At 35.0% G+C, this 13,945-nt stretch overlaps 1 protein-coding gene across 4 annotated transcripts in view; it reads left to right on the top strand.

The window, feature by feature from the left end:
- Positions 1-13,945, top strand: part of FAF1 (Fas associated factor 1) — a 449,320-nt gene that overhangs the window by 66,324 nt on the left and 369,051 nt on the right. For 2 of the 4 annotated variants that reach the window (XM_077779702.1, XM_077779703.1), the window contains exon 2: positions 8,900-8,968. In XM_077779702.1, coding sequence (XP_077635828.1) covers positions 8,900-8,968 — 69 coding nt within the window. Of the gene's footprint in view, positions 1-8,893; positions 8,969-13,945 lie in introns of those variants that run through there. The other 2 variants (XM_077779704.1, XM_077779706.1) reach the window with 2 other exon arrangements.

Here is a 13,945-nt window from a genome sequence, read left to right as displayed (position 1 = left end):
AAGATCAACGTTTTCATTTTACAAAATTCCATTTTGGAATTTTTATAGGGATTGCTTTGAATCCGTACATTTCTTTGGGTAGTATGGTCCTCTTAATGATAGTGAGTCTTCTAAGCCATGAACATTGGTAGTCTTTTCAGTGATTTAGGTATTTTAACATTTCTTTGAGCAGTTTTCAGTGTGTAAGTCTTTTACTTCCTTGGCTAAATTTATTTCTATATATTTTATTCATTTAGATCATATCATAAATGGAATTATTTTCTTAATATCTTTTCCAATTATTCATTGCTCATGTATAGAAATACATCTAAGTTTTGTGTGTTTATCTTTTATCCTACAACTTTGCTGTGTGTGTGTGTGTGTGTGTGTGTGTGGTGAAGTCCTGCGGATTTTCTATATTTAGGATAATATCTGGGAATAGGAATAGTTTTATTTCTTCTATTCCAGTTTTGATGTGTTTTATTATTTTTCTTGCCTAATCTGGCTAGAATTTCAGACATAATGTTGCATAGAAGTGGCAAAAGTGGGCTTTCTTATCCTGTTCTTAATCTTAGGGTAAAGGTTTTTAGTCTTTCATCATTGAGTATGCTGTTGTGGGTTCTGCATAAATATATTTTATGTTAAAGAAGTTCCCGTCGAGGGGTGCCTGGGTAGCTCAGTTGGTTAAATGTTTGACTTCGGCTCAGGTCATGATCTCATGGCTGTGTCAGTCTCTGTGCTGATAGCTCAGAGCCTGGAGCCTGCTTCAGATTCTGTGTCTCACACTCTGTCTCTCAAAAAATAAATAAACATTAAAAAAATCTTGTAAAAAGTTCCCCTTGATTCATAGTTTATGTGTTTTTATTATGAAGGGTTGTTGGGTTTTTCAGATACTTTTCCTGCATCATTTGAACTGATTTGTTTGTTTTGTTTTGCTTTTCCTTCAGTCTGTATATGTGGTATAATGAGTGATTCCTCTGTGTTGAATCACTTTTGCAATCCTGGGAGAAATTCTCTTTTAATATGTAGTTGGTTCTGGTTTGCTATTATTTTGTTGAGAATTTTTTCATTTATATCCACAGTGGATATTGGTCTGTGTTTTTCGTTTTTAGTGCTCTTTGTCTGACTTTATTATTAGGATGCTTCTGACCTCACAGAATGACTCACAACGTGTTCCCTCTTTGGTTTTTTGGGGATGATTTATAGGATTAGTGTTAATTCTTTTTTATACAACTGGTAGAATCTAGCAGTGAAACCATCAGGTTTTTCTTTGCTAGGCTTTTCTTTACTAGGAGACTTTTGATTACTGATTCAATCTCTTTATTTGTTTTAAGTCAATTTGGATTCTGTGTTTATTCTTGAGTCAGTTTTGTTAGATAGTATGTTTCTAGGAATTTCTTTAATTTCATGTAGGTTATCTAATTTGGTGACATATAATTATTCATAATATTATTTTCATACTTCTACTTCTATAAGGTCAGTAGTAACATCCCTGCTTTCACTTCTGGTTTTAGTAATTTGAGTGTTCTTTTTATCTTAACCAGTCTAACTAAAGGTTTGTCAATTTTGTTAATCTTTTTGAAGAATCAATCTTTGATTCTGTTGATTTTCCTTATTGATTTTTCTGCTCTCTATTTTTTAAATTTTATTTAAAAAATTTTAATGTTTTTTATTTGTGAGAGAGAGAGAGAGAGAGAGAGACAGCGTGAGCAGGGGAGGGTCAGAGAGAGAGGGAGATACAGAATTTGAAGCAGGCTCCAGGCTCTGAGCTAGCCCTCAGCACAGAGCCTGACGCAGGGTTCGAACCCATTAACTGTGAGATCATGACCAGAGCCGAAGTTGGATGCTTAACCGACTGAGCAACCCAGGTGCCCCTTGTCTCTATTTCATTAGTCTCATATTTTTTATTATTTTCTTCCTTTTACTGGCTTAGAGTTTAGTTTGTTCTTTTCCTGTTCCTTAAGGTGTGAAGGTAAATTGTTTATTTTAATCTTCTTTTTAAGAAGATATTTACAGGTGTAAGTTCCCTTTTGGTCATAAAAAAATACTTTGTATGATTTCTGTCTTCCAAAATTCATTGAGGCTAGTTTTTTATATGTTCTTTCCTAGAGAATGTTCCTTTTGCACTTAAGAAAATATGTATTTGTGTTATTTTTGGGGAGAATATTCTATAAATGTTATATCTAGTCACTTAATAACTATATTTCAAGTCCTCTATTTCCTTATTGATGTTCTGCTTAATTCTGACCTTTATTGAAAGTATGGTATTGATATTTCCAACTGTTACTGTAGAACTGTTTATTTCTCCTTTCAGTTCTGTCAGTTTTTTGTCATGTATTTTGGGGACTCTGTTTTTAGATATGTATATATTTCTTATTTTTATATCTTCTTGATGTGTTCTTTTATCAGTCATATTTATTCTCTTATAAAAATTTTTGACTTCAAGTCTGCTTTATCTGATATTGGTATAGAGAACCTGACTTTTTTTTGGTTACTAGTTGCACACATACTTTTCTGTCCTTTCACTTTTCACCTTTTTATGTCTGGATTTTGAAGTGAGTCTTTTATAGACAGCCTATAGTTGGATCATGTCTTTTTATCCATTCTGCTACTCTCTGCCTTCTAATTGGAGAGTTGAATCCATTTATACCTAAAATAATTACTGATAAGGATGCATTCAGTTTGGCTAGTTTGCAGTTTGTTTTCTGTGTGTCATTCTTTTTTCCTCAGTTTCCTTAATTCCTTCATTATTGTCTCCTTTTGTGGTTAGTTGACTTTTTGGTACTGTACTGTTTTGTTTCCTTTCTCATCTCTTTTCTCTATAGTTTTTAGTTATTTTCTTAGTGGTTATTTTAGGGATTATAAATAGCCTCTCCATATTATAATAATCTATTTTGAATTAACACCAGCTTAACTTCAGTAGCATACAAAAACTCTGCTCCTATATAGCTCTGTCTTCCTCCTCATGTTATTATACTTTACATCTTTATACATTCTGTGTGCAATAATGTCAACTTGTATATTTTGTGTTCATTAATGTCAATTTATAATCTTGTTATGCATTTGTTAAATAATATAGAAAAAAGTTACAAACGAAAAATATAATAATACTGGCTTTTAATTTACCTATGTAATTAAAAATTTTTTAATGTTCATTTTTGAGAGAGACCGCATAAGTGGGGGAGGGACAGAGAGAGAAAGAGAGAGACACAGATTCTGAAGCAGGCTCCAGGCTCTGGAACTCACGAACTGTGAGATCATGACCTGAGCTGAAGTTGTCTGCTTAACTGACTGAGCCACCCAGGTACCCCTTCCCTTTAGTTTAAAAGACAGTTTTTTGTTTTTGTTTGTTTTTTCTTTTTCTTTTTTTTTTTTTTTTTGCACTTTAAATAAGACATCACTGCTTTCTGGCGTTTATAATTTCTGATGAGAAATTAGCTGTTAATCTTATTGGGGATCCCTTGTACATGAGGTTCTTTACCCTTTCATGATTCTTTTTGGGTTTTGATAGCTTGATTGTAATGTGTTTTGGTATAGAAGTCTCTGTGTTTTCCTTTTAGGAATCTCTTGAACATTTTGAATATGCAGTTTATTAAGTCTTTTACCAAATTAAAAAAAATTTTTTTAATGTTTTATTTATTTTTGAGAGAGAGATAGAGACAGCATGAGCAGGGGAGGGTCAGAGAGAGAGGGAGGTACAGAACTGGAAGACAGGCTCCAGGCTCTGAGCTAGCTGTCAGCACAGAGCCCAATGCGGGGCTCAAACCCACGAACTATGAGATCATGACCTGAGCTGAAGTCGGACGCTTAGCTGACTGAGCCACCCAGGCGCCCGAGTCTTTTACCAAATTTAATTAAGTTTTTAGCCATTATTAAAATATTCTTTCTGCCTCTTTATTTCTTCTCCTTCTGGAGCTCCCTGTTATGCACGTGTTGGTTGGTGTATTTGGTGGGTCTCATTTATCTCTTCAGCTCCATTTATTTTTCTTCATTTTTCTTTGTATTCCGCAGATTGGATAATTGCATTTGACCTGTCTTCAAGTTCTCTATTCTTTCTTCTGCCTCCTCAGAGTTGCTATTGAAACCCCGTAGTTAATTTTTCATTTCAGTTATTGTACTTTTCAGCCCCAGATGTTTTTCCTTTGGTTCTTTTTGAAATAATCTGTATGTCTTTATTGATAGTCTCTATTTGTTGACACATTGTCATTTTGGTTCCTATTAGCTCTTTGTTCATGGATTCTTTGAGCTCTTTGAGGATGTTTAATATGACGATTGAAAGTCTTTGCCCAGTAAATCTGATGTCTGTTCTTCCTCACAGACGTTTCTGTTAGTTTCTCCTTTGAGTGAGTCATAGTTTCTTGTTTCTCTGTATACATCAGAATTTCTTTTTTGACAAGTGACTATTGTAAGTATTTAATGTGATAACTTTGAAAAACAAATTTTTACCTCTCCTTATGGTTCATTTCTGTTGCTTTCTGTGGGTTGTTATCTGTTCACTGACTTTTCTAAACAATTTTTGGAATTATTTTGGTGATAAATTGTCTCTGTCTTAATCTGCTTGGGCTAGCATGACAAAATATCATAGAACAGATATATTTTCTCACAGTTTTGAAGGCTGAATGAGATCAGTGGTGCCAGCATGGTTAGTTTCTGGTGAGATCTCTTCCTGACTTGCATATGGCCACTTACTCTCTTGGTTCTGCTGAGGCAGGGACACACACACACACACACACACACGCAAACTCTCTGGTGTCTCTTCTTATAAGAGGCATTAATTCCATTATGAGAGCCCCACCTTCATGATCTCATCTAAATCTGATAATCTCCCAAATGCCCCCATCACTGAGTGCCATCACAGTGGGGCTTAGGACTTCAATATCTGAATTTTGGTGGGCAGTGGGAGTGGGGTACACACATTTGGTACATAATAATCTCAAATCTTTTCTTTAGATGTGGTCCACTAATGGTATGAGAGAGATTTCCTTGAATATCTAGAGTAAAAAGAAAATAAAAAGAAAAGAGAAAAAAAAAGGAAAAAGAAAGAAAATCCTTTCTTATCCTCTGTAGTCTATCTCTGTGCTGGAGCAGTTTGATACTTAAGCAGGCTGTTTACTAGTCTCTCTTTACTTCCTGTTTGTGCTGAGCCTAGAGAGGAGTTCGTAGTTTTTTCAGGTTTTCTCTGAGTAGATGTCTTGCCTTGGACATGTGCATGGCTTTCTAAACTCCCAGTATTTTTTAGTGCCCTAATTTCCCAAAGAAACTGTCTTGCCATCTTTTTCTTCCAGGTTTTTGGCAGGCCTGTTATTTGCCTCAATCGGAATATTTTGTCCCAAGTGGAAGTGAGTTTTTCATTTGCCTTAAAATTTTCTGAATAATGTCCTCTGTATAGCAGCTCTTTCTGTACTAGGAGATTTTTGAGTTGATAAAACAGAGAGAGCCTTGAGTCAGTCCTTCAGGTAGCCCTGCACAGGTCACAGCAGACAAATACAAATTCTTTGAGAACAGCGTCTGCTCTGCTCCCTCTAGAACCAGGGACCAGAGTTCAACTGTAGGAATGTGGGTTAGTATATTCAAGACTGCCACAGAGCCAAGAGTGGAGAAAGGGAAATAAAAACATTGCAAAGCTTTCATACTGTTTTGAAGTCACCTTTTTCAAGTTTCAGCATTTGTTTGGTTTGTACAAACCTTTGACCAATTTCCAGAGTTCTGAGATAGTTGGTTCTGACGGTTTTTGTTCAAGTTTTTGTGTTTCTATGGAGGGATTGGCTCTTGGAACTATCACCTACATGTTTTTCTGAGGGAAAGGAGGATGATGTCATTGAGGAGGTGTATTTTGCTTGTGCTTTCTGATATTTGTTGCTGTTGGGCTCACTATGCACCTCTTACAGTTTTTCTCTCCACTTCTTCCTGTGCAGCTTCTATGCTATCTTAACTGTTCTTAGCTGCTTTTATTAGTATTTTGGAGCCTTTGGATTATCCCTGGTTTTTCATTCATCTTAAAATAAAGATTGCATTTTTTACTTGTTTCCTTTGTTGCATTTTTATGGTGTCCAGGAATCAAATTGTTCCTTTACTCCCCAAATTTCCTTCTTTTTAAAAAAATTTTTCAATTTTTCAATTTTATTTATTTTTTTTTAACATTTATTCATTTTTGAGAGTTAAAGAGATAGAGCATGAGTGGGGAAGGGGCAGAGAGAGTGGGAGACACAGAATCCGAAGCAGGATCCAGACTCTGAGCTGTCAGCACAGGGCCTGACGCGTGGCTCAGACTCACAGATCACAAGATCATGACCTGAGCTGAAGTCAGATGCTTAACTGACCTAGCCACCCAGGCACCCCCCGCCCCCGATTTTTTAAATGTTTAAGTTTTGAGAGAGACAGAGCACAAGCGTGGGAGGGGCAGAGAGAGAGGGAGGGAGACAGAATCTGAAGCAAACTCCATGCTCTGAGCTGTAAGTTCTCAGCTGTCAGCATAGAGCCTGATGGGGGGCTCGAACTTACTAACTGTGAGACCATGACCTGAGCCAAAGTTGAATGCTTAACCGATTGAGTCACCCATGTGTTCCCCGCAGATTTCCCTCTTGGTACTTGTAGTCAACCCTTCTTCCTACCCTAAGCTCTGTTGATAATTCATAGGTTTTCTGTTCTTATAACTGCCTTTTCTAAAATGTCATGTAAATGGATTATACAGTATGTAAGCTTTTGAGCCTAGCCTTTGCTTAGCATAACGCGTTTGAAGATTTATCCCCATTGTTTTGAGTCATCAGTAATTTGTTCATTTTTGTTGCCGAATAATTGTCTACTGTATGAATGTACAATTGAAGGACATTTGGGATGTCTTCTGTTTTTAGTGATGAATAAAGTTGTTATAAACATTCATGTATAATTTTCATGTGAACATAAGTTTTAATTTCTTTTAGATAAATACCTAAGAAGTGGGATTGCTGTGTCATAACTTTCTAAGAAATTGCTAACTATCTTTGCTAAGTGACCATGTAATTTTGGGATTCTTATATAATACAGTGTGAGAGTTCTGGTTCTTCTGTATCCTCACCATCACTTTATGCTAGTGTTTTAGATTTTGGCCACTCTAATGTATCAAAGTGGCATCTCTGTGTTTGTTTTACATATTCCTATTAACTAATGCTGTTGAGCATTTTTTCAGGTGTATTTGTATATCTTCTTTGGGGAAGTTTCTGTTGAAATCTTTTGCCATCCATCTATCCATCCGTTTGTTTATTTATTTATTATGTTTATTTATTTATTTTGCAAGAGAGACAGAACATGAGCAGGGGAGGGGTAGACAGAGAAGTAGAGAGAATCCTAAGCTGGCTCCGCACTGTCAGCACAGAGCTTAGTGCGGGGCTTGAACCCCCAAACCCAAGATCATGACCTGAGCCAAAATCAAGACTAGGATTCTCAGCCAGCTGAGCCACCCATGTGCCCCTTTATTATTTTTTTATAATTAATTTTTGAGAATTCTTCTTATATTTTGGTTATTAATCCTTTATTAGGTGTGTTTTGCAATATTTTCTCCCTGTGTTTGGCCTGCCTTTTTATGCTCTTAAAAGTGTCTTTCAAAGTACAGTTGTTCTTTATTTTAATGAAGTCCATTTTATCAGTTTTTTGGGTTTTACTTTAGCTGTTGTATCTAAAGCTCATGAAGATTTGATTTCTTCCTATGTTTTCAGCACTAAAATTAGAATGAAATTCATAAATGTAATTAAAAAGGTTTTAGTATCCATGTTAAAAAAGTAAAATGGGCCACCTAGGTTAAGTGTCTGACTCTTGGTTTTGGCTCAAGTCATGATCTTATGGTTCATGAGTTCAAGCCCCCCATTGGGCTCTGTGCTCACATTGTGGAGCCTGCTTGGGATTCTCTGTCTCCCTTTCTCTCTGCTCTATGCTTGTGCAAGTTTAGTCTCTCCTAAGTAAATAAACGTTAAAAAACATTATGTTTAAATTAAGCCAGCATGTCCAAAATGGTCATCTCAACACACATTTAATAGAAAAATTATTATTTTTAAAGATTTTAAGTAATCTCTAAACCCAATGTAGAGCTTGAATTTACAGCCCCGAGATGAAGAGTTGCATGCTTTACCAACTGAGCCAGCCAGGTGCTCTGAAAAAATTATTATTAATTCTTTTAATAATTTTTAAAAGCTTCTTTATTTATTTTTGAGAGAGAGAGAGAGTGAGTGCATGCATGTGCAGTTGGGGAGAGAGAGAGAGAGGGAGGGAGGGAGAGAGAATTCCAAGTAGGCTCTGCACGGTCAGTGCAGAACCTGATGTGGGCCTTGAACTCATGAACTCATGAGCCGAAGTTGGATGCTTAACCACTGAGCCACCCAGGCACCCCTGAAAAATAAAGAATTTACGTTTTAATTTTTGTACTAACTCCTACCCTCAAGTGTATTTCACACAGAATATCTTAACTCAGTTGAGTCACATTTCAGGGGCTCCTTTATGCATGTATGTCTAGTGGCTACAATATCAAAGAGCATAGATCTAGAAGTTTTAATAGTTTTAGGTTTTACTTTAAATCTGTTATTTATTTTGAGTTACATTTTGTATAAGGTATGGGTTGAAGTTCTTTTTACATGGCTGTCATCAGAAACTTTTTAATAAAAGCTCTGGGCAGTTAGAGACCTCGAGATCATTCTGGGCTCTAAAGCTCAACATTTAAACATACTTTCTGTTATTGCTTTATTTTATTGTCTTTTATTTCAGTGCAGTACAAATTTACTTTGTAATTAATTTTCAAACCATATTTGTAAAATGCTGAGAGGTGTTAGGCATTTAGTGTCTTGGCTTTATTCATATACCTTTTCAAACTTAAACATTATGCTGTTTGCCTTTATAAAATTAACTAACCTCACCATTCCCAAACTCATATCTAAAATTCTTACTTTGTTTCCAGGCATGTACTGGCATTGAAAACATTGATGAAGCTATTACATTGCTTGAACAAAACAATTGGGACTTAGTGGTAAGTACTTCTTTTTCTTTTCTCCACCTTTGTTGAGATATAATTGGCATATAGCCTGTAAACTTAAGGTATATAACCTGAAGATTTAATATATATTGTGACATCAACACAATAAGGTTAGTTAACATATCTATCACCTCACAAAGTTAACCTTTTTGTGTGTGATAAAAACTTTTAAGATTTACTTTTATAGCAATTTTGAAGTATACAATGTAGTTTTGTTAATTATAGGTGCCTTGCTGTACATTAGATCCCCATTTATTCATTTTATACCTGGAAATTTGTATTTTTTGACCACCTTCATTCTACCCTACCCTTAATAAACCATTCAGTTCTATGAATTCTATTTTCTTTTAGATTCCACATAAAAGTGAGATCATACAGTATTTGTTTTCCTCTGAATTATTTCAAGAATTTTTTTCTTACCAGTAATCAAATTTTATTAATTCTTCAGTGTATTTAACATTCCTTATAGATGATTCAGCACACCATAGCCCATTTGTAATTTTAATCTCAGTGCACAAAATCTAAATGTCTTTTAGTTAATATGGAGTTCATATTTAGTTCAGTATTACTAAATTATTATGAATTCTTAGATAATTTAAATGATTCTTAAAGTTGTTCTCTTTTCTTACTGTGTATTAAGGTTCCTCTTCCCCTGTAATATTTTAATTTAGATGCTTGGTAGGAAAGAAGGGTCAGACATGTCTAAATGTCAGCATAATTCTATTTGATGTTTCCCTCTCACTTCCTGGGGCTCTCACTATTGATCACTCCTTTCTAAAGCTATTAAAGAAGTGACATCATTTTGTGGTTAAAAAAAAATTTTTTTTTAAAATGAACTTCAGACAGTTTATTATAGAAGTGGTTTAATGTTTTTATTTGTGGGAGGCAGTAACTCAAAAATCAAGTCCCGGCACAGCACTACAGAATTGTAATTTATTTACAATTGTGAAGCAAACCAAAGATGAATTGTTTAAAAAACATTTTTTAATGTTTCTTTATTTTTGAGAGACAGATAGAGACAGAGCGTGGGGGGCGGGGGGAGGAGCAGAGAGAGAAAGGGAGACCCAGAATCCAAAGCAGGCTCCAGGCTCTGAGCTGTCAGCACAGATCCTGATGTGGGGCTCAAACCATCAATTGTGAGATCATGACCTGAGCCAAAGTCAGTTAAGTGATTGAACCACCCAGGTGCCTAGTAAACATGAATTGTTTAGCAGTATTGGAATAGTACTGGTTGTGTTGGGATGACACAGGTGTCCCTCAATGCCTTTGAAATCCTAAAAGTCTAAATTACAATTTTGAAGGAGTGTTAACCTTCAGAGGTCAAATCTTGAGATGTGGGTTTAGAGCACTGAGATGAGATATGCAGATATTTGCAAGTCCATGCATGCATGGACTTATATAATCAACTCTTAATTATCTATTTGTTTTGTGTAGATTTACTACTTTTAGTTTTTTTCTCAAAATATGAAAAACTTTATTTTCAGCTTGTACAAGTAGTTGTTTAACATTTTCTAGTGTATTACTCAAGGGTGTTTTCTCTTGTGTGATTAATGTTTTTTAAAATACAGATGAGATAGTTCTAGTCCTCCTACTTTGTAACCTGTATTTTTCGCAATAGCCTATCATCAATGTCTTTATCTAAATAAATGTGCTCATTCTTTTTAATGTTCTTTTAATGTTTGTATGGTATTTCCAGGGATGGTTGTAGCATAATAATTTTACCAATCAGTCCTATGCTGTTAGACATTTAGGATTTTTGTAGTGTTTTGCTAATATACACATTACTGTAGAGAATATTCTTGAACATTCGTGTTGGCATGCTTAACCTATTAATTTCCTAGAAGATATTGAATAAGTGCAAATCACAAGTGAATTTCTGGGTCAAATTATATATATATAAGTTTTTGGATCTTTATAGTCAATTGCCTTCTAGAATGTTTGCCTTAATATATACATTTTTGAGATTGTCTATTTCATTAAACCAGAGCTTCCTTATTTTTCATGTAAGAAAAATGTTCAAAAAACATCTTTGTTTCTTGTAAAAGTTTACAAATGCTTGTATGGTCTGACTTGAAATCCATGCTTTTACGATGATACAGTCTTCTTTTAAAGATATTTTTATTCTTTTCCTTCTTTCTTAAGTTTCTATGTTAATCATTCTCTGCTCATCATGACACATGTGCTCCTTAATCTCCATCACCTATTTCACATTTCCCCCCTGCTCACTTCCCTTCTGATGACCATTATTAGTGTGTTCCCTATAATTAAGAGTCTGTTTCTTGGTTTGTGTTTCTCTCTTTTTTTTCCCCTTTTGCTCATTTGTTTTGTTTCTTAATTTCTGGGGGAGGGACAGAGAGAAAGAGAGGGAGACTCGGAATCCAAAGCAGGCTCCAGACTCGGAGCTGTAAGCAAAGAACCCCATGCGGGGTTCAAACTCGCAAGCCATGAAATCATGACCTGACCTGAAGTCTGACACCTTCAACGACTGAGCCACCCAGGTACCCCCTCTATTTTTAACTTGTTGAGGAACCTCCATGCTGTTTTCTACAGTGGCTGTACCAGTTTGCATTCCTACAATCAATGCAAGAGGGTTCCCCTTCCTCAGCATACTTGCCGACATCTGTTGTTTCCTGTATTGTTAATTTTAGCTATTATTACAAGTGTGAGGTGATATCTCATTGTAGTTTTGATTTGCATTTCCCTGAATTGAGTGATATTGAGCATCTTTTCATGTGTCTGTTGGCCATCTGGATGTCTTCTCTGGAGAAATATTTGTTCGTGATTTCTGCCCATTTTTAAATTGGATTATTTGTTTCTTTGGTATTGAGTTGTATCATTTTCTTATGTATTTTGGATACTAACCCTTTATCAAATATGTCATTTGCAAATATATTCTCTCATTCCATAGGCTGCCTTTAGTTTTATCAATTGTTTCCTCTGCTGTGCAGAGGCTTTTTATTTTGATGAAGGCCTAGTAGTTTAATTTTTCTTTTGTTCCCCCTTGCCTCAAAGAATCTGTCTAGAAAAATCGCTATGGCTGATGTCAGAGAGATTACTACTTGTACTCTCTTCTATAGTTTCAAGTCTTACATTTAGGGCTTTAATCCATTTTTAATTTATTTTTGTGTATAGTGAAAGAAAGTGGTCCAGTTTTACTTTTTGCATGTAGCTGTCCAGTTTTCTCAACGTAATTTGTTGAAGAAACTTTTTCCCATTGGATGTTCTTTCCTGCTTTGTCAAAAATTAATTGACCATGACAATAAACTATTAAAAAAATAAAGCAAAATAAAAGATAAAAAAATGACAATAAACTATTTAAGAAAAAAAAATTAATTGACCATATAATTATTGGTTTATTTCTGGACTTTCTATTCTGTTTCATTGATCTACATTTCTTATTTTTTTGCTAGTACCATACTGCTTTGATTATTACAGCTTTATAATATAACTTGATGTCTGGAATTGGGATGCCTTCAGCTTGCTTTTTGTTTTCTGTATTGCTGTATTTGGGGTATTTTGTGGTTCCATATTAATTTTAAGATTGTTCCAATTCTGTGAAAATTGCTATGGTATTTTGATAGGGATTGTAGTAAATGTGTAGATTGCTTTGGGTATAGACATTTTCACAGTATTAGTTCTTCCAGTCTATGGGAATGGAATGCCTTTCCTTTTGTGTCATCTTCAGTTTTTTTTTATCAATGTTTTATCATTTTGAGAATACAGGTCTTTTACCTCTTTGGTTAGGTTTATTCCTTGTTATCTTATTATTTTTGGTGCAATTGTAAATGGGATTGTTTTCTTAATTTCTTTTTCTGCCACTTCATTATTGTTTTATAGAAATGCAACAGATTTCTATAGATTGATTTTGTATCCGGTGACTTTACTGAATGAGTATATCAGTTGTAGCAGTTTTCTGGTGGAGTCCTTAGGGTTTTCTGTATAGGGTTTTCTGCAGTATCATGTCATCTGCAAATAATGAAAGTTTTATTTCTTCCTTACTGATTTGGATGCCTTTTATTTCTTTTTGTTGTCAGATTGCTGTGGCTAGGGCTTCTAGTACTATATTGAATGGAAGTGATGAGAGTGTTGTTGCTGACTTAAAAGGGAAAGGCTCTCAGTTTTTCCCCATAGAGGATGATGTTAACTGTCGGTTTGTCATATATTGCCTTTATTATGTTGATGTATATTCCCTCTAAACCTACTTTGTTAAAGGTTTTTGTCATGAACGGATGTTGTACTTTGTCAAAGGCTTTTTCTCCATCTATTGAGATGATCATACTGTTTGTATTCTTTCTCTTACTAACAGGATGTATCACGTTGATTGTTTTGCCATTGAATCACCCTTACATCCCAGGAGTAAATCCCACTTGATTATGATGAATGATGTTTTTAATGTATTGTGGGATTCTGTTTGCTAGTATTTTGTTGAGGATTTTTGCATCTGTGTTTTTCAGAGATACTGGCCTGTAGATTCTTTTCTTGTGGGGTCTTTATCTGGTTTTGGTATCAGTAAAACTGGCCTTACAGAATAAATTTGGAAGTTTTCATTCCTTTTGTATCTTTTGGAATAGTTTGAGAAGAATAGGTATTAACTCTTCTTTAAAGTTTGGTAGAATTTGCCTGTGAAGCCATTTGGTCTTAAACTTTGGTTTGTTGGGAGTTTTTAAAAATTTGTTAAAGTTTTTATTTTTTAATGAGAGAGAGGGAGTGAGAATCTTTTTTTTTTTTTTTTTACAAATAGTTTATTGTCAAATTAGTTTCCACATAACACTCAGTGCTCATCCCCACAAGTGTCCTCCTCCATGCCCATCCCCCCTCCCCCCCACATCCATCAGTCCTCAGTTTTTGTTAGCATTCAAGAGTCGGGAGAGAGAATCTTAAGCAGGTTCACCTTGAGTGGAGAGCCTGATGTGTGGCTTGATCCCACAATGATGGATCATGACATGAGCTGAAATTAAGAGTTGGACGGTC

The sequence above is a fragment of the Crocuta crocuta genome, unplaced genomic scaffold, assembly GCF_008692635.1.
Source record: "Crocuta crocuta isolate KB4526 unplaced genomic scaffold, BGI_CrCroc_1.0 scaffold168, whole genome shotgun sequence".
Lineage (NCBI taxonomy): Eukaryota > Metazoa > Chordata > Mammalia > Carnivora > Hyaenidae > Crocuta > Crocuta crocuta.
This window is presented reverse-complemented; position numbering and strand designations above follow the sequence as displayed.